Source organism: Spea bombifrons, chromosome 1, assembly GCF_027358695.1.
Source record: "Spea bombifrons isolate aSpeBom1 chromosome 1, aSpeBom1.2.pri, whole genome shotgun sequence".
NCBI lineage: Eukaryota > Metazoa > Chordata > Amphibia > Anura > Pelobatidae > Spea > Spea bombifrons.
Window position 1 is genome coordinate 78,184,198 of NC_071087.1, and position 26,499 is coordinate 78,210,696.

Genomic DNA, 26,499 nt, shown 5'->3' on the forward strand with positions numbered 1-26,499 from the left:
CTACCGTGCAGGGAGGACACTTGCGCCAGCATTCCCAAGGTATCCCGTCCTAGTAAGATAGGACGTTCATTGGTTACGCACTTAAATGAGGATGTGATTGGCTGAGGCTAATTGCGGGTTATGAGTATATGTTTACATGTTTGAATTTTACGTTTATGAATGTGGTAGGTGTTTAATAAAATCTGTGACCGTATTAAAATCCAGGTCTCTTTTTCTTTATTGGGTGATTGGTGATCGGCCATGCCCATGTCAAGGGATGGCACTTACCACTATATGGGGTTTATTTACTACAGCAGGAGTTTTCACAAGAGGTGCTTTTCTATGTTTTCACATTAACTATGCAATATAGCAACACCAATGGGCTCTTCTTATATGATTTACGTGGCCAATGAATAACTAAGAATATTGTGTTCTTTACAAGAAGAATATTATGTTTTATTGACACAAATTAAATATATTTATTGAATGAATCTTTTTGCACATTAAGGAATTTGCAGGAGCCAGCTTTGGTTTCCGTGTCACACTGCTGCATTATTTGAATGCCCAATCACCCAAGATAGTTTTTTGCAGGATTTGTGCCCTGTTAGAATAAACTGAATCAGCAGGAAACATCTGTTTAAACAAAACGTTTCTTGTCATTAAGTTTTCTTTTCTGTGCTGACTGTAGTTTCCATTGACATTTCCTTGTTTTGGGCCCACGTCTAAGGACTCATTGTCCTGTTGTCCTCATTTTGTTGGTAAATGTTTGTGTGCATCTCCCACTGCTTAATACTTAATGCTGTTTATTTCTGGTTTTATCTTTGTGACAGGGTCACTCTTTTTCAGGACTGCATCCATACATGGGTAACTTGAGAAACTTAAAATATTGTTTATGAGCCAATTACAAATATTATATGACAGGAACTTGATACTAATGGCAACCAAATAGTTCTATCGTTTGTCCTTATTACTTGTCAGATAAAGAGCTAAGTAAGCTGTATTCAAGATGGAATTTCAAGTAACCAGTGTGAAAAGCACCAACTGTGATGCCCAGATGACTGCTGAATACCGTATTTGCTTGATGATTATAAGACGACCCCCCAAATCTGAATATTAATTTAGGAAAAAAAGAAAAAGCCTGAATATAAGACGACCCTATAGGAAAAAAGTTTTACCAGTAAATGTTAATTCATCTAAACTATTTTTTTAATAAAAGCTATGATTGATAAAAATATTTTGGTTTTATTTCCTTCTATTTTCCAACCTGCCCCCACCCCCAGTTATGCACATCTGCCCCAGAAATGCCTTATACCCCCTATATGCCACTGTGCCCCATGATATGCCTTTTAACCCTCCAAATGCCACTGTGCCCCATGATATGCCTTTTAACCCTATATACCACTGTGCCCCATGATATGCCTTTTGACCCCCTATGTGCCACTCTGCCTCCAGAAATGCCTTATACCCCTATATGCCACTCTGGCATTAAGGGGGTTAAAAGGCATATTATGGGGCAGAGTGGCATATAGGGAGGTTTAAGGCATTTCAGGAGGCAGAGTGGCGTATAGAGAGTTAAAAAGGCATTTCTGGAAGCAAAGTGGCATTAAGGGGGTTAAAAGGCATTTCATAGAGCACTCCAGAAATGCCTTATGCCCCCCATTTAACCCCCCCCAAACTTACCGGTGCTTCTGAGTCCACCGTCATGTAGCCGGGGCAGCGTGTAGATGTTTACGCGATTCGCGTAGACAACTTACGCTGCAGCCGGAAGGAGGTGTGGCTAGCAGCGGGGGTTGTGTGTCCATCGCGCAGGCCTTCCCCGACTGTCAGAGAGAATTCCCCGCACCAGAACTCTGATCTCTGACAGCGGGGGAAGGTCTGCACGATGGACGCAGACAACCCCTGCTGCTAGCCACACCTCCTTCCGGCTGCAGCGTAAGTTGTCTACGCGAATCGAGTAGACATCTACACGCTGCCCCGGCTACACACCGGGGACTCAGAAGCACCGGTAAGTGTGTGTGGGGGGGGAGACAGGAGGATCCAGGTCCCCTGCAGCTGCGGGGGATCTGGATCTTAGTCATCTCATAGTCAGACCTATTTGAGGTCTGATTATAAGACGACACTGATTATAAGACGAGGGGTATTTTTCAGAGCATTTGCTCTGAAAAAAACCTTGTCTTATAATCGGGCAAATACGGTATTTCTTTTCAATATATCATAGCAGCAATGTCTATAATGTATGAAATGTACTGCAACGCAGCGCAGAAGCAAAATCATCATCAGTACAGACATTTGCAAAAGCTGAAATACTATAGGAACAGGGCTGTCTTTAATATTAACAGGACCACCCCACTCTCCCCAGCATGCAGTCACACCCTCCATCCAAACACCAAAAAAAAAAAACACAAAAAGAATGTACTGACTTTGCAGAGGAGACTGTCAAGAGTCAGTGCGGTTTTCTATCCTTCTGATCCTGGCGTGATTCCGGGTCAGGGGTCCTAACACCACACGTGCAGGGCAAGAGCACAATAATATGTTGATCGCTTAGTAAATGAATGGTGTGGGTCTGGAGTGACCCGAAACCGATGTACGAGTTGCCCTGTGGCATCCCGCATCATAGTGCCTTGGACCCCTACATCACTGTAGTTCAGGTATAGATCAAATAAGCAATACATGGAAACACAGCATTGCAGGCATAGATCAACTGAATAAGACACACAACCCCTTTATTTGCAGTATACATTAAATAAGTAACACATAAACCCAGCCTTGCAGGTATAGATCAATTGAAAAATCACATGCAAACGCAACATTGAAGGTATAGATCAAAATACAATCATGGAAAGCCTAAATTGCAGGCACATATCACAGAGCATACACCTTAAAGGCCAGCCCTGGCACCCAGATTGCACAGATATGACTTGCCCCAGCATCCAGGTTGCACACAGAGACAGGATTTACCCAGATTGCATTCACAGGATTTACCCAGCACCTAGATTACATCCACAGTGGTCTCTTTTCAGGGTCTCAGGTTTTCTCAGTCAGGGCTCTTCTCAGTCTGGCTCTTTTGCAGTGATGCTCCCTGAGCTCTCTGGAGTCTGTGCGCCAGGAGGTCACGTCAACCCCAACGATCTGACTTCCGCATAGGTGTGTGGAGGGCAAGAGGCCGCTTGCCTGCCCCCCCCCCAAGAGAGAAGGCTGGTGATGGGAAATTTGTTGACGTCACCTCTCAGGTGTTGTTGCTAGGGTTGCCATCTTTTCCCCCAAAAAGTACCAGCCTCTCAACCAGCAGGGCCACTCAATGTTACATGACCCTATGAGATTGAGCTTTAGGTTCCTCAGTGCAGATACTCCCTGATATATATTATATAGCGAACCAGACACAGACAGTGGAACAACGTGAATCATATTACTATATAATGATGCAGACAGTATAATTCCTGTCATTATGTAATGATCCAGACACTAACAGGAGTATAACTCCAATCTCCCATCATAAAACACACACTCTAATTCACTCGTACTAATGCTCTTGTATTCTTGGTCACTTTCTCACAGTAGCTTACTCCCTCTCTCTCTCAAAGTCTCCCTAAATTCTCCACAAAAAAATAATATCCCTGTCTCCTTTCTCACAGATCTGCTTCTTTTTTTGCCTCTTCTTCTTCTGTCTTCTTCTTTAAGGGTTCCCTTTTCTTTCTTTAGGGTTATCATTTGCACAGCCTCCATATATTAAATAGACCGTTTAGAGAGAACAAAGCTCTCCCCTGTAGCCAGCCCATTAAGCAGCGGGAGATCAGGGGTCCTGATCACCCATGAGGGTGATCTGCCCTCAGTTTTGCAGCAGGGTGACTGTCCCCCTAGGCCAGGATATGTCACTGGTGGTGACCACAAATCTGGTTTAACTCCCATTTTCTGGCTATCCAACTTTTCCCCCTTGAGTTGCCATGATCTGTCTCATTGCTGTATATGACACCTGACTTTAGGCTTGTTCACTTCTAGGGTGAAACTTTTTCTAAGAAGATTGTCAAAACCTGAACTTCAATACATAGGTTAATGAAAACTGGAGATAAAACCCGAATTATGGACATTGCATTTTATCTCTTTTTATATACAAAATGGTTTACATGTTTCCAATTAGAAAATCCAATGGAAAAAAAATTCTACTGGGGAGAAATCAGGGAACATTACCAGTGTATTTTTCAGTGCTAACAATGCCATTTTGTCTGGTATACAGGGATATAGAGAAACCACATCAACTGTAAACCACAAATAACTTGCTTGACATTTCTGATTTTTCAGAATTCGTAATCAACACTTAGTATCTCTAAGGTATCCTGGCAACTCTCCAGGGTAAATCAATGGGGGCCAGCATGGGCTATAGTGGGCCCTGACTGTTGTGCAGAGGAGAGGAAGGCTTTTTGATGGGAAATTTGCGGGTGGAGTTGGGGGTAGATTATTTAAGTGGCTGCTTTCCTGGGCTTAGGAACCATTCTTGTGGTTAGCTTACCTGGTTGTGTGTCCCACCCTCCCTCCTTTTATATTTGTATTTTGGGTTTGTGTTGTTTTGTCACAGTCTGTGGTGCGGCAGCTTGCCAGGTATACAGGGGGTTAATGTGGTGGTAAGTGAATTGTTGGTAACAAATGGTGGGAGCTTCTTGGCTGTAAGTGCTGGGAACCTCATGTCAGGGTGTTTATTGTATATATTTACATGTTTGTGTTTTGAGTCCTTGTCCTTGTTAACAAACCTATGTTTATTGTTTTCAGGTTTATTGTGATGAGTCTAATAAAAAAAATGCGCAAGCCATCGGCAAGCAGGAGATGTATTCTGTCAAGCGTAGGAGCTAGAGCGGGAAAAGAGGCAAATGCATAGTGTGTAGTCTGTTAAATCTTTCTATACATTTGCAATATGTCCCTTTAAAGAGTTAACTGTGAAAGATACAGTAAATTCTTTTTATCTTATCTCTAGAGATGGTCAGATATCAAAGCCCTTTTTATAACACTTTAGCAACACAGAAATTTCATAAACAAAAATGGCACTACACCGACCACTCATCTTGCTGGAGGCACTTTTATACTTATATACTTTTATAATTGAGTCCCACGAAGGTAGGCTGACAGGGTGTGCAACATATCCGGCTAGCTAAGCAGTATCAGGGGCACTTTTCTCACTGAGTGTCAGAGAATATTTCCTTAATATAGCTATTTTTCTTGCAGGACCATTAAATGATCGGATTATTGGTGGTCACGAAGTTGCCCCCCACTCCAAGCCTTGGATGGCATATATCACCTACACCAACGATGCTGGCGAGAGACTTGTGTGTGGTGGATTCCTAATCAGCAGGGATTTGGTGATGACAGCTGCACACTGTGCAGGAAGGTAAGAACATCTGCAGAGCCTGTTGATTGGAAGAGAAAAAAAAATGACAAACATTTAAGTACATAAAGAAATCTAACAAAGTACAGTAGGTTTATTTTTACTTTACTGAGAGGGTGGTAGATAAGTGTAATGACCACCAAGTGGTAGATGCTACAAATGTGAATTTAATCACACATGTGATAAGGCATAAGGCTCCTGAAACTAACATCAGGGAAACTGGTGGGCAGTCTAGATTCTTATCGTCCATCAAATTCTATGATTCTAAAAAGGGGGAACACACATTGCCCTGTCAGTGTCCAGGGAAACGGACCAGATGAGTACCATACAAAAAGAAGATAATGAGAGGTTTTTATGTCGTGCATATATTTTATGTACAGCTTGAAAATGTGTTAGTCGGTTTCCTAAACTTTCAGGAAGCAACTACATTCACATTTTTGTCATGTTTCTTTCTTTAGCAATATCAAGGTTTCTTTGGGACTGCATTATCTCAGGGATAGGAATGATCAGAACACATTCCCTGTATATAAAATCTACCGTCACAACAACTATGACAGCAAAACCCATGATAGTGACATCATGATACTACGGGTTAGTAAAGAAATATGACTCTTTGATGATGCCACCTGTTCTACATTCTAAACGCCATTCCCTGCCAATGTATGGTATAAGCAAACTGAATTTGTTTTAAATCCCTAAAAACACTCCTGCAAGCCTCCCTGATAACATCTGCTGTCACATGAATGTATGGGTATTACAAGGTCCTCCTAAGGGGAAGGGCTGCTGTTAAAAACGGGCAGCCTAGATGGGCTGAATGGTTCTTATCTGCCGTCAAATTCTGTTTCTATGTCAAACAATGCAGCATTATCTCACTGTTCTAGCACATCTCCATCTGTCACATCTTGTTTCCTCTTTTCACTTTATGTGCAAGATAGCAGACAAGCACCTTCCTTATCATTACTGTTCTCAAGAACCACATGGTAGTGTATTTTAATCGCTTTAAAGGGGAAATGTTGTAAAGCCTTTAAGCTTACTACATTATTTAACAAAAACAATGCCTGTGTTTTTTGTTTGTCCGTATGTATTACACTTATACTGTTTCAATATCCAAAATAAGTTCAGGCATTTGTTTCCGGCGGTGTCACACATTGGTAAACATAAGACAAGGTAAAAAGACCCTCTCTACAGACACCCTTCCTGATGATTACAAAAAAAGTGAAACAAAAATAGTAATGTATAAGACAAAACATGAAAAACCATAATGTCACTATGACCTCCTTTGAGGTACCTGCTAGTCATGTTACATTACTTTCTGATGAGGGCAGAAAAATTAAAATAAGGAATAAAAAGTGAAAAATAAAACAGTTTCTCAACCTCGCATTCCCCCTCATAGAATAAAAAATGGGCAAACTCCAAAAAATAGTCTTTAAACAAAAAATTGTGGGTTAAGGGAGTGTTTTGGTCCTCCCTAACATCCAAAAACATGTTTATTGCAGTTGTCTAGGAATATAACTTAACATAAATTGTGAATTTGTTCAGCAGCGGCTCCATTATTGTAGAAAAAAAAACCTTGCAAAGTGATAAAAAAAAAAAAAACTCCAAAAATAAAAAAATCCATAAGCATTAAAAACAGGTTGCATTTAGGTGGGAGCCTTCTAAACAGCTGACATTTGACTTTGATAAATCTATTTATATACAAATGTTAGAAAGTTTACCTTTAAATGTTTAAGACTCCTCCTTAAGGTAAGGGATGTGGCCACCAATTGGCATCTCTACTACACATAAAAAAAACTGTTTTCTACAATTGGTTTTAGTGATAGCAAACACTAGAACTCAGAGTGCCACCACATATGGGATGTGCTTGCTGTCCAGGGGTACACTTAACTAACCACATATCACATACTACCTATTCAGGAGAGCTGAAATAGACAGCTTTGTGTAAGTAATTTAACAAAAGAAAGGTGAGAAATTAATACAAGCATATTATCGTGAAGAAGTAAGTAAAAGGGACAGTTTAATGATATAATAATCATTATATTTCATTCATGGAAAGAGGCAGCCAAAGGAAGTTTTACACAAGCATGAGGGGCCGAGATTAGAGCTGAGGACAGGTAATGATCATCTGGGAATGATCAAAGAGGCTGGGAAGCTGTATATTTGGAGATAAGCGAAGAGATGTAGCTAGGGGATTTCCTATAAATAACTTTGTAGGTGAGTATCAGGATGTTTAATTGAATCCTGAAGTGTGCAATGAACCATTGAAGAGTTGACAGAGGAGCAAGGTATGAGTAAAGGGACTGGTATGGAAAAAAACTCTAGCAGTAGCATTCACAGTGGACTGTAAGGGGGCAGGATTGGTATAGGAGAGACCATTCTAGGTTGCAGTAGTAAAGATAGAAGATGTTGAGTGCATGAACAAGAGCTTTAGTTGTATCATGGGTTTTGTTTTTTTGGGGAAATAGTTAGACCCAATGTGAGGGGTGAATGAGATGACTGTAATCTCAGTTGGGATATAGCCCTGGGCCTTTGTGTTTTTGATACCTGCACTTGTTCTGCTCACCACCTGAGGGCTTGGTTTTCAGACTTACACTGTTGTAGTCAACCTTCTGTCTGTACCTAGATATCTGCTCTGGTGTTTCTAGTTCTTGTTATTCCGTTGTTATAAAACACCTCCTACCAGAACAATCTGCTGGGGCATTTCCCCTGCCCACCCATCTTTTGCTCTCAAGTGTTGCTCTCACTTCTCTGATTGTTCCCGATTCATTGACATTTATGTGGCTTGTCTATCCTGTGGTGCTCTCTCGTGCTCTGACCTTTGGCTTGTGACTCTAGCTTTGATACCTGCTGTTGCTCTTGGGTTCCTGTCTACCCATTATTAAAAAAGGCTACGACCCCTGTATGTTTCCACTCAAAGCCTGGGGCTCCACCCCTGGGGAGTGGGTTATCCTGTTCATGGTTCTATACCTGTTCCTGCACATCACACACATGAGCAGCAAGTGTTTGGGGCAGAGATAATGGTTGCTTTATTGGCATTAAGGAAGATTGTCAAATGAATGTTAGCAATGGAGGGAGGGGAAATAAAGCAAATTAGCCAAAGGTTAAAACTAGTTTGCCAAGGGAGGCAGTGTAAATAGAACAGAAGTGGGTCCTAGAACTGACCCCCCATGGTACACTGAGAAGGGAAGCAGATGAGTTTCTGGAGAAAACAGAAAGGGTGATCACGGCAAAAAATAATGTGAATGGCTTGAAGAAGAAGGTGGTTAATAGTGCCAAAAGAGGCACAAAGGTCTAGAAGGTTTGGCAAAAAGTAGTGACTCAGCGTGTAGACAGCAGAATTCAAATTGAAGGGGACCCAGTAAAATCAAGAAATCAAGAAAGTTAGCCAGTCATGTATATACATGTCTTCCAAGAAGCTTGGAGTAAGTAGAGAGATGGAGTGCATGCTAGAGAAAAGACTGTATCCGATGTTATCAGTGACTTTACTTGCAATATGCTTATCATCAAATCAGAGTGCCTGTATTTCATGGATGCTCACTTCACTAAAAATACCGGACATTTAGTAACAAATATGGCTCAGTCAAAGTCACTGATCAAGTATCAGTGAGGGTAAACCACTTTATACATTTTTTAAGAGAGAAAGGAAAGACTCAATGAAGAAGAGAAGTAGGACAGAGAAAATAGTAAAATAAGTATATTTACTGCATATAAGCTGCAATGCCAAGGACTTGTGTGGTGAATAAATACATTTCTTTTAAAAAATAATAAATACATAATAAAAAAATTGAAACAGAGGTCCCAGGAATGGAGAGCGTATGGGAGAGGGTTACAATTTATAAAAATACCCTAAAAGAGGCAAACACCCCAGTTTGGTCAGTCGAGTAAACCCTTAACTTGACTGACTGTTCAAACGTCTTAGTAGATAGGTCCAAATAAGGAGAGAAATGAGAGGAGAGTGAAAAGAGGTAGAATTTAGAGGAAAGATGAATGAGAGAGAAGAGAAATAAAAGAGAATAAATAAGCAAAGGGCAAAGTGATAAGAGATAAGCAAAACTAGAGCAGAAAAGACAAAGAAAGATCCTTTGAGAGTAATGGATTTTGAACAACACAGCAGCTGCATCACAAAAATAGAAAATGTACCTGTTAAAATTCTTGAAAAGTTTGGTACCTTACTTTGATTGTCTGGGTATTCAAAGTAAGGTACCAAAAAAAACAAAGTCTTTGTTCAAAAGATGTCTTACCTTAGGTATTGTTTTATTGTTTATTTCATGTAGATATAAATATGTGACTTACACATCTCTTACATTATCCTAGATAAACCAGGAGGTTACTTTAAGTGATGCCATTCAAGTCATTACTCTCCCAAAGAAGAACAAACGAGTGGCAGTGGGTACAGTGTGTAATGTTGCAGGCTGGGGGCAGGCAGGAGAAGATTCAATGTCTCAAGTTCTTATGGAAGTTAATGTGACCGTTGTGGGAAACAAGAAATGTGAAGAACTTCTGTCAGTGCCCATCAGCAGTGCCATGATGTGTGCAGGCCAGCCTGGCACCACAGGGGATGCCGCACAGGTCAGAAAATTCCCATACAGATCATTTTCAATTTCCTTTCCTTCCGAATTTCAGCCATTTCTAACACTGAACAAATGATATGATCGGCACAGTGTTTTCATGGTGAAATTATGAAATCAGTAGGTGTATTTTTTAAATGGTGTGCAGCATGCATGAGAAAAAGAACGCTGCACAAAACACGTTCCCTGTCTGGTTTCAAACCAGGGACCTTTTGCGTGTAAAGCAAATGGCATAACCGCTACACTACAGAAACCTGATATTACTCCTATTTTCACCTCTCTGACAGTACTCTTTATGTGGAAACTTAGCTCAAAAAATATAATAGATTTTGAGCCAAGGTGCCACTTTTGGAAAATAAACACTATGCCAATAATATTATATTATATATAAAAGGTGCCAACCATAGGTTTTCTTACATCCTAAAACTGTCTTGGTACCTCCCGCCTACAGGCACTTCCGTCTAGGTTGCCTGTATGGTAAGGCATGCTCTAAATAATTTAGGATGGGGCTAATCCAGAGGGGATATTTGCTATGCTGCACACGCACACACACAAAGTATCGCACCAAGAGTTGTGATAGAGAAGCATAGAGCAAATGTATTTACAATTGTCTCATATTTTTTTTTTATTTCAGGGTGACTCTGGATCCCCTCTGGTTTGTGGAGGCGTGCCCATAGGTATTGTGTCCTTTGGGCATGAGAAACCACCTGGGGCATACACCCATATCCCAAGCTTCTTGCCATGGATCAGAAAGATCATAGTACCGTTCTCCAAACCTGCTCTAACAAGCAAAGCTCATCTCTATTAATAAGAGGGTTCTCAGCTGCAAGGTACCTGCATTAGCCCAACAGTGGTGATAATCTTATCATACCCTAAACGGAACAAGGCAAGAGCATAGTATGCTTAACATATTTGTATCTGAATCATTTATTGCATGCCAGCACAGGCCATGTTCTGCAGAAACAGAAAGCTAACTCCCCTTGCTAAAAATATGTGTGTGTATATATATATATATATATATATATAATTTCTCTCCTTGTTTTTCTCAAACCTCCAATGACCTCCCTTGCCTCTACCCCCTAACCCTACTCACTCCCAAGAAAAATGCTACCTTATGTTGATTGTAAATTTATTGTTGATCCTTTCCTAACCCCTTTACTATTGAAAATCAATAAACATTGATTTACCAATAAAGAAAGCTAAATTTCTGCCTATGCTCTTCAACTGTCACCATTGGTCCTTTGGAGTTCAACGCCCAGTCACCAGCTTATGTAGCTTCCTGTATAGATAAAAGTCAATCAATTATTTATTGGCTATTATTTGATTTTATTTGATTTCCGTATGCATTTATTTATTCAAAATTAAAATTTTAACTTAAGTTGCAGGTAAGTGGCCTTTATGTGGAACCTGGACCTCTGTTATAAACTGAGGAGCATAGTACTTACAAAATATTACCAACACCATTCCACTTTTAAAATAACTCCTAGGTTATTGACAGTTCCCATAATATTTCATTTTGTTTTCTTTAACACAGTCTTGTGCTGGTTAGAAAAGAATGTTCTGTGACCTTTACAAACTTAACTTTAATTTAATCCTTTAATTGAAACTAGAGGAAAGTAGTGAATTATATATAGATACACTACCATTTACAAAATGGCTTTTTTAGAAACCTCTGGTCAAAGAATGTATACATAATAGACACTCTACACAGGGCCGCCTTTAATATTGATTGGACCCTGGGGAAGCATTTGTTTGGGGGCCCCTACTGTGCTGTATATATGGTTGAGGTCATTGCATATGTGGCAGTATAGTAGAATGGAAGAGGAAAACACAGAAGAAAATAGGAAAATAAGTCAATATACATATAGCAAAATAAACTGTACAAGAATCAAATACACAGAAAATGGACTTCTTGAAGGCTATTTTCCCTTTGTTTCTGTCTCTTCGATTCCTGCATGAGAACAAGGCAGAAAACCAGGGCCTCAAGTGAGATAAAGGACAGAAAATGGGAGTGGGGATTTAAAAAAAAAAACACCAAAAAAAAAAAACAAACACCAAAAAAAAAAAAAAACAAACACCAAAAAAAAAAGAAATTTTTTTTTTCCAGTGGTCCAAGTGTCAGACACCAGAATTCTTTGTGGCAGACACAGGTCCATGTAAGGACCTCTTCGTTAACATGTACCAGTCTGGAGGAGAGATGCTGAATTTATTTTCTTTGCAGATAAATCTTCAATAATCATGCTATTTTACAAATGAATGTAATAATTAATTTAGCAGTTTGATCAGTCATCACCGCTAATTAAAATGTATGAGCATACAACACCAGAACAATATACATCATCTGCTTCTCTAAGGTACAAAATGATTATAACCATAGTAACAGAACAACATTTGTGATACATAAGAGCAGGCTTTAAGATACATATATATGGTGTAAGAAAATAAAGTGATTAAATAACTATAATTTTAAAGCCACTTTCCATAAACAGTACATGTAAAAGGTGTGTTCTTTGCCGTGTTATTCTTGGTGAATGCAAAGCTATGTTGTTTTTTTTTTTTACGTCAAACCAAGAAAGATCAATAAATTAAAAATGCAACATCAATGCTAATAGAGTACACCACAGGCAGTGAAATGGTAGTATGCGGCAGCCCGCATACATTTGTTAGCCCCCTTTTTTAACTTCCATGTAACAACTGTACATCTTCTATTATAGAATATAGTAATCTATGGAATACTTATAGTAAAACCATGCAATCAATCTACACAGATTAAAGTTATAATTTGATAGGAAGCAGCTAGTAGAGAGGTGAAGAAATTCAACTCATCATAAGAACTTGGTTGCTCCCATCCTTTAAACCCAAGGTTCTTAACCTGTGGAGTAAGCCTCCCCTTCGGAGCTTTGCTCTCCAGGGGAGTTGTGAGTAGCATCTGGCCTATAAATTGTCTGACGCAAACTCATCATCCCAAGCTCCACAGTCCTTAGAGTTTCTGGCATTTGGGGAAAAAAAGCACTTTGGCAAAGGGGAAGTAGTCGTCCCAAGGGATCCCTTGCACCCACAGTCTAGGGCCCATAGTCTATAGGGAGGAGGCTGGCCCCCTCCAGGAGCCCAGTGCATGTAGGCTTCCGTGACAGTGGCTTCACAAGGGCACAGGGCTAGCTAGCTTTCTATGCAAGGATAGTCATGTGTGGGGCAGGATTAGCAGTGTACAGGGGTGGGGCTACTGCCAAACAACATTAAGTAGGAGGGAAAGTGGGTGGGGTTTAATGACACTCCACCTGGAGAAAGAGAGAAGTTACCCCGTAGACCGTTGGAAGCAGTGCTTCCCCAAGTTATACTTGTTTTGTTCCATTTACCCATTGTACAGCACTGCAGAATGAGATGGCACTATATAAATCAATAAACAATAACATTCACAATACAATCATTTGTACATGGCAGGCCTACATTTACCCTACAGGGGGTTTGTAAACAAAATAAACTTCTATCTTTCATGATCTGGCACACACACGTCTTTGCAGAATTCAATCCCTAACCCTGTTGCTAGGGGAGAATGCACTCATCGCATCTACAAATACTGCTCTCGCCTACCAGAAGACAGAAATCAGCTATCATTAAAACAAAGAAACGGTTTAACCGCTTAAGGACCAGAGTTATTTTATGATGTTTGCTCTAGGACCAGAGCAATTTCTTTGTTTTGCTTCTTCAACTGTAATTTCTCTCATTCTCAATTACAGTTTTCACACAAATTATATATTGTTTTTTTTCAGCACGAGTATGGCTTTCTTTTGAAACCAGATGTGTAATAAATTGTTTGGTGCAAATTAAACATGGGGAAAATCAAGAAGAAAAATAAAAAACCATCCTACATACCTAGTATTTTCATCTATTTTGACCATTATAGGGCAAAATATTACACATTTTTCAAATTGGCATGGTGGGCCTCTAACTGCAGGATCAAAACAACCCCATAAAAGTAGATATTGCTGAACATATAAGCGGCAATATTTTCACTAATCTCTGTCAAAGCTTGCGGTATCTATACTTTTTTATTTTTTATGCACACATTGAAATTATGGTTTGGATTATCTGCAACACATCAAAACCCCCTAAGTACAGAGATGGATCACATGCATATGGCTTGTTTTGGGGATGCTATGGAGCCAAAACTAGAACATGCAGTTTTCAAACGTGGAATTTTCAGAAATTAGTTTGCTCGGCCCATATCCCATTTTTGACAGTATAGCAGTCCCCCAATTCAAATTACCCCTTAAAAAGTACATGGTTACGAAGAGTAGACAACCCAAGGTATTGAAATAGGGTAATTTTTTACACTTTTCAGGCAGCCACTTCAACATCAATCTCCGCCAAGTTTTGCGGGAATTTTTTTTGTTGCTTTCTATGCATGAAATGCTTTCAAATAGTCCAAAAACCCACCAAGTTTTGTTCACTTACATAGGCCTGAGTTGATTTGGAAAAAGAAGGAACACAAACTAAATGAAATGTTCATTTTTGGTAAACTACAACTGTTTGGTACTCCTTAACCCCTTCAAGTCCCAGGGGTTTTTGGTACCTCAAGTCCTGGAGCAATTTTGTCATTTTTGCGGTATGTGGGTTCCCCTTTCCTGCAAATAGTGTACCCATATGTTATATATACCCATATATACTGTTTTTTCAAGAAGAGGGCTTTATTTTGATACCATAGTTAGATAATTAGCTGAAAACCTTAGTAAAAACTAGTGAAAATTAGAAAAGAATATATACATATTGTGACAGGCTGTTAGGGATATTAATGAGACAAAATAGGTAAAACCAATATTTTATCACACACGCAAAATAACGACGCTACCAAATATTGTAGTACCACATCCACAATATAAATTTAAGGAGATACCCTATATTTTATCTCCGATCCTAAATCCTTTCAGATCGCCGAAAATTATAATTCAAATTAGATATATATCACGAAGATAATCAATCAAAAATATTATTTATTGTGAATACAATTTATAAAATCTATATATAAGTCACACAGTGCAGAATACAAAATACAAAGTTCTTAAACATGTCAAATTGCAGTATCTCCAAATACGGTATATTATCGAAAGTTATCAATATGAATTAATACTTTATGAGTCTAACACACACAATTAATTTCCATCCCACTCAGCAACCAAAAATGATAATCAGGGCGGTAATAAAAAGATCACTAACTCTATTATATTAGTTTAACTAATATGACAATTAAAAATAATTTAATAATGTCTAAGAGTGTTTAGTGAAATTCCTAATAGATGCAAATAATGTCAAACTTCATCTACAGGTAAAAATACCTTTTCATTATTGTTATTATCACGGGTTATAAGCTGCAGTCTCACAAGCCGTCATATACAATAATGCAATATACTACTTCCCAGAAACAGGGAATTCTATATGAAGAAGACAAAATTCACCACTATTTAGAATAATAAAATTATATTTACCACCACTTGTTGCTGTTGTCCAACTGGTCCTTGTAGAAGTTAATCCAGGTTCAGTGGCAAGAAATTAAGTGGAAAGAAATATAACTTACTAAAAGTTATATAGGTTGGGACTCAAAGTAATTCTAAGAGTAAGATTATGGTGCCAGGATCTTGAGATTCCAATTCTTTGGGGTAAATTAAATGAGTCCGTCAGGGTCTGTCTGTTTCAGAGTGCGTTTCTCAGGTGAGCCCCTTTTTTTTTAAGGTGAGTCCCTAAATTATTAAAGACATAAGCTTTTAAAGACAGAGCTCATTATCATAGCCTCCACCTCTTGATTGGAATTCTCCAATCATAACAGTGGGTTTTACCCATTATAATTAGGACTTCTACTCATATTTACATCCTTGTAATTTCTTAATTTACCTGCGAGAGACGCTCTGGTCTAAGAAATAACTTAAGACCATTACATATGTGTTAGGAATTCATTCATGGTCACCCTTATCTTTAGATGTTACCTCCTATATAGTAAATCAGGTCTTTGTAGTCACCCATATCTCCAGATGTTGCCTCCTAGGTAGTAAATTAGGTTTTGGTGGTCTTACGACGTATCCCCCATTCCAATTTACATTCCTAAGGATATGCAGTGTGTACTCCTTAACTTTCTCATGGAAGATAACATTAATTGGATCATATATACGCTGAAACATCATTATACATGAATACTCCTTTGTTCTCAATTATAGAGGGAACAAGGACAAAAAGAAATAATCATTATATGATTAAATAAAATGGCTCTGACTCCATTTTGTGCTCATGTAAATACAGAATATATAGAATACATGTTTTCTAGCATAAAATATCTGACATAATCCCCCCTTTAGATTATGACAAAGCAAAATCCAGTTTGCTTTAGAATGATCTAAACAAGCGTCAGATACGTATTAACGACTTCAAATCATATTGTCCGACATGGGACTTGCAGGGGTATAATGCACAGATTGGAACACCTTTGCTCCTGTAAGAGAAGTCATTAATGAAAACTTTCTGTATTGACATTCATTTCAGTAATCATTTTACGAACGATGTCTCTGAAACAAAATATAAAGAATTGTGTCCTCTGGTTAAATCAGTCATTCCAGATTGCACTTCATCCAAAAATGAATTTGTGTGGAATATTATCGGGTCGTGCATAAACAAAAGTTCACGTTTGAATTGTTCATGACTTTGGTGCAGATTAATGGAGTGAGAGATTAATTTGGAATGCATATTTGTGGTTACAATGGTATCATTTACCATAACCATTAAATCGACTAAATACTCTCGTTGTCGTTCCATTTCCCGATGAATAGCATTGATTTCTCTTTTTAAGCCTCGAATTTCGTTCTCCAAAGTTTGAACAGAAACAGAGTTTGCGGCAGACATACCGGTTGCAACGACTGCACCTATGGCTGTACATACCAAGGCGACAATTAAGGCAACAAGGAATCTTTTAGCTCGATGATTCATTGTGATGGAGCTCGATACAAACGGCTTCCTGGCTTGTTCCAAAATTTCTTGAACGCGTCTTTGTGCTCTTTCAAGATGCATCTGGTACCAGGCCTTTAATTTAGGGAGCTGCATCGATGAAACGTTGTACTGTTTTTCGATGGAGATCTTCGGGTCTAAGCTGACAAACACACGTTGTGTTAGGATCCTCTTTTCTGTAAGGATGAATCCAGGAGTCTCTTGGATCATGATGCCAGAGGATGGTCCAGGCTCTGCGATCGGTTCCATCCGCATCTCGTGACACAGGAGTAATACGATCCAGATGATCGCCACATCCTTCTTGGACATCTTTCAGGACTTGAATCCTTGTCTTAATATTCAAAAAGAAGAATAGTATGAGTATACGTACTTGTAATATCACTTGACATTAAAACATAGCTATCCAATCTACCTATCAATCTTAAAATAGTTGCTGGATGGTATGGAAATCAATGATATGGATATACATTATCACATAACATAACCACATGTCAAGTTGTATACAATACCACATTGTTGACTTGGATATTCTGATTCCACACAGGTGTTCAGTCTTCTATTTCCGAATCATTATCTATAATTCTTAACTGAGATCTAGGATGACAAACACGCAACTGGTTAATGTGAACCCATTTTTCAACAAAATCACCATCTTTAGGAATCTTGATCTTATAGGCTACTGGTGAAATCTTGTCAATTATGACATATGGACCCTTCCAAGAAGGTAGAAACTTCTTTTCCTTCACTTGGTTTCGTGCAAAGTTATACAGATAAACTTGGTCGGAGATTTCATATTCTTTCTTAGTAGTCTTCAGATCATAGTAGGTTTTAGCACTGATCGCTGCTTTTCCTAGATTCTTTTGTGCAAAAGCAAATGCATGTTGAAGATGTTTACGTAGATTTTCAACATACTGATGGGTTGTTGCAGCGTTGATCAAATTATGATCAGATGTACGATATAGCAAATGTTGTGGTAAAACCATCTTCCTGCCTGTCATCGATTCAAAAGGTGACATCTTAGTAGCAGTACTAGGTGTAGCTCTAATAGCCATTAGAACTAAAGGCAATTTAACATCCCAGTCCTTGCCAGATTCTTTCACATACTTTTTGAGTATATTTACTATGGACTGGTTATAACGCTCTACCCCTCCGCTAGAAGCTGCACGGTAGGCGATATGTAACTTGCGTTTCACACCTAGGATTTTCCACATTTTTGTCATCACTTCACTTGTGAAATGACTTCCACGATCTGACTCGATTCTCTGAGGAAGGCCAAATCTGGAAAATACATGATTAATTAGTAATGCTGCACATACAGAACTAGTGTTCTCTCTGCATGGAATACATTCTACCCATTTGGTGAACATACATGTAACAGTTAACATATACTTGTTACCTCTTGAGGATCTAGTTACAGGTCCTATGAAATCGATTTGTATGTCAGACCAAGGTAGAGACATTCCTCGTTTTTGAAGTGGTGCACGATGAGTTGGAGCATGAGGTTGGAATTGCGGACAAATCAATCATCCTCGACAATAAGTTTGCACATCTCTTAGCATATGTGGCCAATAGGCATAATCACGCAATATTTCGTAGGTAATCTTATCCCCACGATGACCAGAAGTAGGTGCATCATGTGCGTGTTGCAACATTAGACCTCTAAAGGTGGTAGGAACTACCCATTGTTGTATGCCATGTTTGGATGTTCTGATCAGCAATCCATCCATCAAGTTGAATTGGACTTTATATCTCATCAAGATTCGCAAGTCTTCATTATCCTTACAATCATCATCAGTGATAGGATTGGCAATAGGATCTTTAATATATTCATAAAATCGACCAATAACGGGATCGTTCTTTTGACTAGTGATCAGATCCTCATTGGGAAATTCTTGACTCCATTGTGCAGTATTAAGGTCCACTTCATTTCTAGCTTGCTGTCTAGTTATGGCTTCAATCTGAATTGATCCAGTAAGATCATCAATGTCAAAAAGTTCTCCATTGATGGCTGCCTGTTTTGCTAATGAATCAGCCAAATCATTACCTTCTTTATCGATATTTTGTATCTTAGAATGGCCTTTGGTTTTCTTCCAGTAAATGGTCGAACCATGTTTGATTACCAATTCATCAATCTTACAAAACAGCTTACCATGTTTCACAGGTTTATTGTTACTTCTCAGCATTTGGTTACGTTTCCAGCTAGGCAGATACTCGACAAAACTGTTGCGCACGTAGTTAGAATCGGTTATGATAACAAATTCTTTAACACCATATTCAATTGCCATTTGAATGGTTTTATATACGGCACAAAGTTCAGCTATCTGACTGCTTTTAGGACCAATGCTGTATCCTACAGATATCTTTGGATAATCACCTGTCCAGGTGATTCCAATACCTGCAACCAATTTTCGTTCATTATCAACAGTGATATGATATGAACAACCATCTACATGATAGTGGTCGACAATATTCCTCGTCATAAGCTTTATACGGAGAAAGTAATTGTTCCTCTAGGAAATCATCTCCGGTAGAGTTATCATCCAGAGGTAGAGCAGCACAATCATGTAGATCTGCTAGTCCTTGGGCAACTACATTCCTCTTGTTTTGATTATAACGGACTTCTAACGGCCATCCCTGTAAGAATAAAGTCCATGCAGTAATTCTACTGTTAGAAAGATTACCGTCTCGTATCCTGTCGCTCTGCAAATATTGTAGAGGTTGGTGAGCAGTTTCTACAATAATCTTCTCGCCGTGGATATAGCTCCGAAAATTCTGTAATGCCCATACCGTAGACAATAAAGCTTTCTCACAGTTGTTGAATTTCATTTCAACCGGTGACAAGGTTTTGCTTGCATATGCGATGACCTTGTTCAGATTGTCCTGTTTTTGATACAAAACCGCACTTATGCTTAAGTTAGTAAATCCTGTTTCCAGATAGAAAGGCTTACCTCCCTCCGGATATGCCAAACAGGGTGCCTGAGTGAGTTTTCTCCTCAGCTCAGCTATGGCTTTGTCCTGGGCTTCCCCCCAGTTCCATCTTACATCTTTCTTAAGCAGCTGTAAAAGAGGTTTTGTTATTTCTGCATAGTTGTCAATAAACTTACGGGAATAATTAATCATTCCTAAGAACGATCTTAATTCTTTGACATTGGTAGGAGTTTTAGCATTCAGAACAGCTTCAACTTTCTTCTTCTGTGGACTTAATCCTTCAGAAGTTACCTCGTGTCCAAGGAAGTTGACTTTGGTACGACACCATTGGGCTTTCTGCAATGAGAGTTTAACTCCTGCCTCTCTTAATTGATTAAGAACATGTCGGATCTCCAGAATATGTTTATCAAAAGAAGTACTTTTGAGTAAAATATCATCCACGTAGGCCAAGGTTCCCCTTTCAAATGCACCAGGCATAACTTTATGCATGAATCCAGCAAATTCATGACCAGAATTTATGTAACCAAAAGGCATCCGGGTCCAAGTATACTGCTGTTTTCCAAATGTAAAGGCCAACTTGTATTGGTCCTCCTTGTGTACCGGAATAGTCCAGTATCCCTGGGCACAATCTAGGGCAGTGAATATTTTGGATCCTTGCATTTGTACCAAGTATTGGTCTATGTAGGGTACAGGCCATCCAGACATATACACACGTTTATTTAGCTGTCTTAAATCAGCACACAAACGCCATTGACCATTAGGCTTCAGAATTCCTAGGATGGGATTATTATACGAACTGTGTACAGAACGGATAATACCTCAGTCCTTTAAATTCCGAATGATATCCTGTAGCGCATCATAGGACGCTAAAGGTAGTCTATATTGCTTGATACATACGGGTGGAAGATCGGGATCAGTCTGGATCCTAGCGACATGAAGGTTAGTAAAACCGCAATCATAAGAATCTTTGGCAAAGATCTCTTGGAACTCCATTAGGATTTCCCTTAGCTGTTGACGTTCACTGTCATTAGCGCAAGCATCAGCCATGGATATCTGTTCTTCCACCCTTTCCTGAAATCCAGGAAAAACTTCAGGTTGACCTATTTCAAAGGATTCCTCAAGTTTAGAGGTTAGATCCTCTCGAGGTAGATTGATTTTCTTTTGGTCATGATATTCTTGTTCATCAATTAGGTGGTCAAAGACGATGGAGGATTCTTCAATCCTGCACGAACCTTCACCTATACTGAAAGGATAAACAGATTGGATAGTGAATAAACCTTCTGGAATAGAATTAAACGTTTGTTCCACTATTTGTTCTTCTGTCAGATATTCTTCAGGAATGAGACCTATAACATGATTTTGAAATCCAAAAGTATAATATTCTGAATCCAATGCCAAACCTACAACAGTACCTTTGGATAAGGTAATATTATGAGGTGCAATGTTGTTTATAACAACATAAATAGGGTTTCCATGAATATTTACCATTGGTGTAGGTGTTACCATGACACCGAGCTGCTGCATCCGGTTGGATAAACAGATAAATGCATTAGGATTTCTCAATCTCTGGCCTTTCTTAACCTGTATGGGTAGAAGAAAGTTACTGCTCCCTTGTGGAATGGTTACATCTTCAGGAACTTGAACACTGACTGCATATGGCAATAACTGTGCCGATTTCAGTGCTTCATCTTCATCCTGAAATTCACAAGGATCGCCTTTTAACCTGGTCCAAAGATTAGAATTAATCAGATCCAAATTCATAGCAAAGCGATGTATAATATCATTGCCCACATAAATCTGGTAACGAGGTTCATCCAACACCAGAAACAAATGTTTGGCTGTCTTATTTCCGATAGAAATGGATAATAAACATTTTGCAATAATATTATGGCTATCCGATTCGCCATCCAGATTATGGATCCACCTGTCTTGGGGAGAAAGATACCGGATCATTTTAGGATTAGCGATCTGTTTTAACAGACTTTTGCTGATATAGCTGTTTTCAATCTCCAAGTTTAGCTTGGCATTCTTACTTCTCCCTAGATCATTCACTTGAACAGGAAAAAATAAATTGTTATTAACCCTTTCAAGTTTGTCAAGGAATTGAACATGACCTGCTGATTCCACAGATTCCACATAATTCCTGTGAAGAGAAATGGTTAAAACATCGCCTTCCAGAGATACATTTCGGATCCTCTCTGGTTGAACGTTTATGGAATGATCATCTGCAGGGGAAATAAAATCATTAACCTGCAAAACAGTAACATCAGATGACTGACTATTCCTAAAATAAATTTCAATTGAGTCCGGCCTTTCCTCAATCACATGGCAATTACGCCTGGATTGCTGATGAGACTTATCATATGGAATGGGTACTTTGGTTTGTGACCATATAATCCCATTCACACAATCTATGATTACATTAAGTCTTCTGAGTATATCTATACCCAGAATCAATCGGTCATAGGGGAGAGTTACCACTATTACCGGGTGTCTCAAGGTCTTATTACCTATGGTAAACTTTAGCCAGGTAGAACCTACGACATGAAGGGAATTACCTCCAACACTCAGTAGAGTATTTGGAAAGTCTCTTAGCTTCGGCTTTTCTGTTGCTAAGTCCATTACCTTCTGAAAGTACACATTTGACAATATAGTTGCCTGTGACCCAGTGTCAATTAACCCCATGAAGGGTTGTGGTAATGAATCCTGTACATTTACAGAGACATAATATCTTCCTTCATATTCTTCTAGTTCACATAAGAATTTAGAATGTGTCAGCATATCACTTGTCTTCCATACGTTACCTGTCACGGCAGTAGTTCCAACCTTTACTGATGTGTGCACACTCTTACCCACTAGTTCTTCCTTCTCAGGAATGTCTTGAGCATTCAAGCTGTTACTAGCGGTCGGCATCTCATCGGTTAACTCCTTCAGAGCCGGTTCCTGGGAACTAGGTGCTTTTAAAGACAAGTTAGCTTGTGGACTCATTTGGTCTGGCTGCAATATAGAAGACAAAGTTACAGACACGTCCCCCCTAGCCAAAAGTGGAGGGACCACATAGGTTTTACCATCATTATTAACATAATCATCTGATACATGATGAGGATCTGCAAGTAAAACAGGGTTAGGAATTATATCATCTGATAACCATCCCTGTATTGCCACATCGGCTTTAACTTCGTTATGATCTATTGCGGGGGAGCTGGCATTGTGGCAGGACCTGCCCCTAAAAAAGGATTGGTGGTCGCTGTAGCCATAGTTTGACTTAATTTAGTCATTTGCTCCGTTAACAATTTCATTTGGTCACTCATTTGATTGACATGATGACGAAAATTGTTTTTCCCATTCCTGTACTGTCTGTTAGGTTTGGGGTTATTTGGCTGAGGCTGTTGGGAGTTATCAGACTCAGACTGACTGGATCTGTCCCTATTAGTCCTGTAAAATTTCCTCCTTGCCTGAGGGTTTTTATTCCACTGGGAATTACCCTTCCTCCACTGTGGATTCTTTTTGGCAGTAGGACTTTTTCCTTTGTTATCCTGGGATTCCACATTGGGAGTTTTAGGCCTGACAACAGGTGAGGCTGTAGCCGATTCCTGTTTCTGAGGTTTTGAGGATTTAACCACCTCAGCATAGCTTCTCTTTTTCTGAGATTCTAATCCCAGATGGGCTTGGGTTTCTGCCACCTCTTGTCCATGAAATTTCTGACTCTTTTTATCAGGCAAATCATCATTGGCATGCAATACTGTATACAGCGTCATGCACTCATTAACAAGCCAATCTAACGGGCAATCGCTATCATAATCTCTAGCAAGAATTGTCCGAATTGGAGAAGGCATTGCATAGAAGAAAAGATCTCGGAATTCTCGAGAATCATATCTGGGCTTACGTTCTGTAAGAGAATAAGCGTTCTTTAGAACAGTTAAAAACTCTCTAGGACTTTGGTGAGGCCTACATTTCAGATTATACACAGCCTTCTTAGCAGCTGAGACAGTTTTATACTGTCCAAACTCAATCTTAATCTCATATTTCATTTTAGACCAAGAAAGGGTTCGCATACTTTGTAAACCTTCAAAGTAATGTCTGTGATGACTTGAAAAAGTCCACGACACATAGTGCTTCTTGTGGATATCATCATCCATTCCCAAAAACTGCATTGCCCTTTCAAATGATTCTAAATGGTCAGCAATATTAGCTGCGCCTTTTTTAGAAAATTCAGCAACAGTCTCCTTAAGGAATTTAATTACCTTAGGGGCATCATAGACAGGTACGGGTAATTTCTTAGTACCCTTTACCACTCCTTTAAAGTTACGGGAGCGCCCGTCTGATCTGTGTGTTCTGGCCGTATTGGCACCTTGTAACATCACAGAGGGTTCACCTGAAACACCTTCTGAATAAACGGAAGATTCACAATCACTTTCATCACTACTCTGATTCTCATCAGAGTCAGAGGAATCGCGTGTATCAGAACATTTAACCTTCTGATTCCGCTGTGATTGGACAGAAGCCACCTGATTAACCTGTTCTTGTAGAGTTTGTAATTGCTTACTTACACTCAGAACAGCAGACTCTGTTACGGTGGTGTGGGTTTTAACCCCTTCATCACCTTCACCATACAAAGATAGCTTAGGCATTTGCACACTATCCTGGTTAGACAATTTGGCTTGGAGTTCTCGTATCTCCCCACGACAATTAACAAGATCATACTGACAATCAGTTACCCTGCTCTTAGCATCAAAGTACTGGCCATGAAGTGCCAAATGCTTATCAGTCAAATCATCAAACTTTAGTCTCAACTGTTTGTACTCCGCCTGGGTATCATTTAACTGATCCAGGGCTGCTTTAGAAGCATTCACCTCTTTCTGGAGACTAGACACTTCTTTTTGGAGACTAGACACTTCTTTTTCTCTAGTTTCACGATCTCGCAACAACCGAGAAGCCAATACAAAGAAATAGGGCCAGGATGATAAGATTAACCCTTCTCTCTCCTTTAAATCAGATGTTTGAACAATAGCATTCAAATTTCCAACCAAGGGTGATCCTTCAGACCATTCATTTATTAGGGTCATTTGTACTTCATCCTTAAGGGATTGGAGCCACTCTCCATAAGTCTCTTTGATTTTCATATTTTTATGATAACCTCTCATAATATCCTGTTTAATGTTATTAACATGTACCAGCATTTGTGCTTTATACATCAAAACATCTTCATCAGAAGTAGCACTCGATTTGCTAGATACAGACATGTTTTATGCACTGATCAGTATGCAATACACAGTACCAAAAATATACTATGTGAAACAACCGAAAATGACAACAACTACCGTATATCAATAATTTGAATTATTCTTTTACGTGAAATATCTCAGCAGTGCCTCCAAGTATGTTAGGGATATTAATGAGACAAAATAGGTAAAACCAATATTTTATCACACACGCAAAATAACGACGCTACCAAATATTGTAGTACCACATCCACAATATAAATTTAAGGAGATACCCTATATTTTATCTCCGATCCTAAATCCTTTCAGATCGCCGAAAATTATAATTCAAATTAGATATATATCACGAAGATAATCAATCAAAAATATTATTTATTGTGAATACAATTTATAAAATCTATATATAAGTCACACAGTGCAGAATACAAAATACAAAGTTCTTAAACATGTCAAATTGCAGTATCTCCAAATACGGTATATTATCGAAAGTTATCAATATGAATTAATACTTTATGAGTCTAACACACACAATTAATTTCCATCCCACTCAGCAACCAAAAATGATAATCAGGGCGGTAATAAAAAGATCAGATCACTAACTCTATTATATTAGTTTAACTAATATGACAATTAAAAATAATTTAATAATGTCTAAGAGTGTTTAGTGAAATTCCTAATAGATGCAAATAATGTCAAACTTCATCTACAGGTAAAAATACCTTTTCATTATTGTTATTATCACGGGTTATAAGCTGCAGTCTCACAAGCCGTCACATACAATAATGCAATATACTACTTCCCAGAAACAGGGAATTCTATATGAAGAAGACAAAATTCACCACTATTTAGAATAATAAAATTATATTTACCACCACTTGTTGCTGTTGTCCAACTGGTCCTTGTAGAAGTTAATCCAGGTTCAGTGGCAAGAAATTAAGTGGAAAGAAATATAACTTACTAAAAGTTATATAGGTTGGGACTCAAAGTAATTCTAAGAGTAAGATTATGGTGCCAGGATCTTGAGATTCCAATTCTTTGGGGTAAATTAAATGAGTCCGTCAGGGTCTGTCTGTTTCAGAGTGCGTTTCTCAGGTGAGCCCCTTTTTTTTTTTAAGGCGAGTCCCTAAATTATTAAAGACATAAGCTTTTAAAGACAGAGCTTATTATCATAGCCTCCACCTCTTGATTGGAATTCTCCAATCATAACGGTGGGTTTTACCCATTATAATTAGGACTTCTACTCATATTTACATCCTTGTAATTTCTTAATTTACCTGCGAGAGACGCTCTGGTCTAAGAAATAACTTAAGACCATTACATATGTGTTAGGAATTCATTCATGGTCACCCTTATCTTTAGATGTTACCTCCTATATAGTAAATCAGGTCTTTGTAGTCACCCATATCTCCAGATGTTGCCTCCTAGGTAGTAAATTAGGTTTTGGTGG

General features: G+C 38.8%; 1 protein-coding gene and 1 long non-coding RNA gene across 2 annotated transcripts in view; one reads left to right on the forward strand and one right to left on the reverse strand.

Annotated features, from left to right (window-relative positions):
- Positions 1 to 26,499, reverse strand: part of LOC128492133 (uncharacterized) — a 137,398-nt gene that overhangs the window by 14,996 nt on the left and 95,903 nt on the right. The window lies entirely within an intron of this gene.
- On the forward strand, positions 5,003 to 10,804 carry LOC128492097 (granzyme-like protein 1). The gene is made up of 5 exons (XM_053464541.1): positions 5,003 to 5,082; positions 5,191 to 5,353; positions 5,809 to 5,941; positions 9,662 to 9,916; positions 10,550 to 10,804. The coding sequence occupies exons 1-5, from the start codon at positions 5,007 to 5,009 to the stop codon at positions 10,721 to 10,723; spliced, it is 801 nt and encodes a 266-aa protein (XP_053320516.1). The 5' UTR covers positions 5,003 to 5,006; the 3' UTR covers positions 10,724 to 10,804.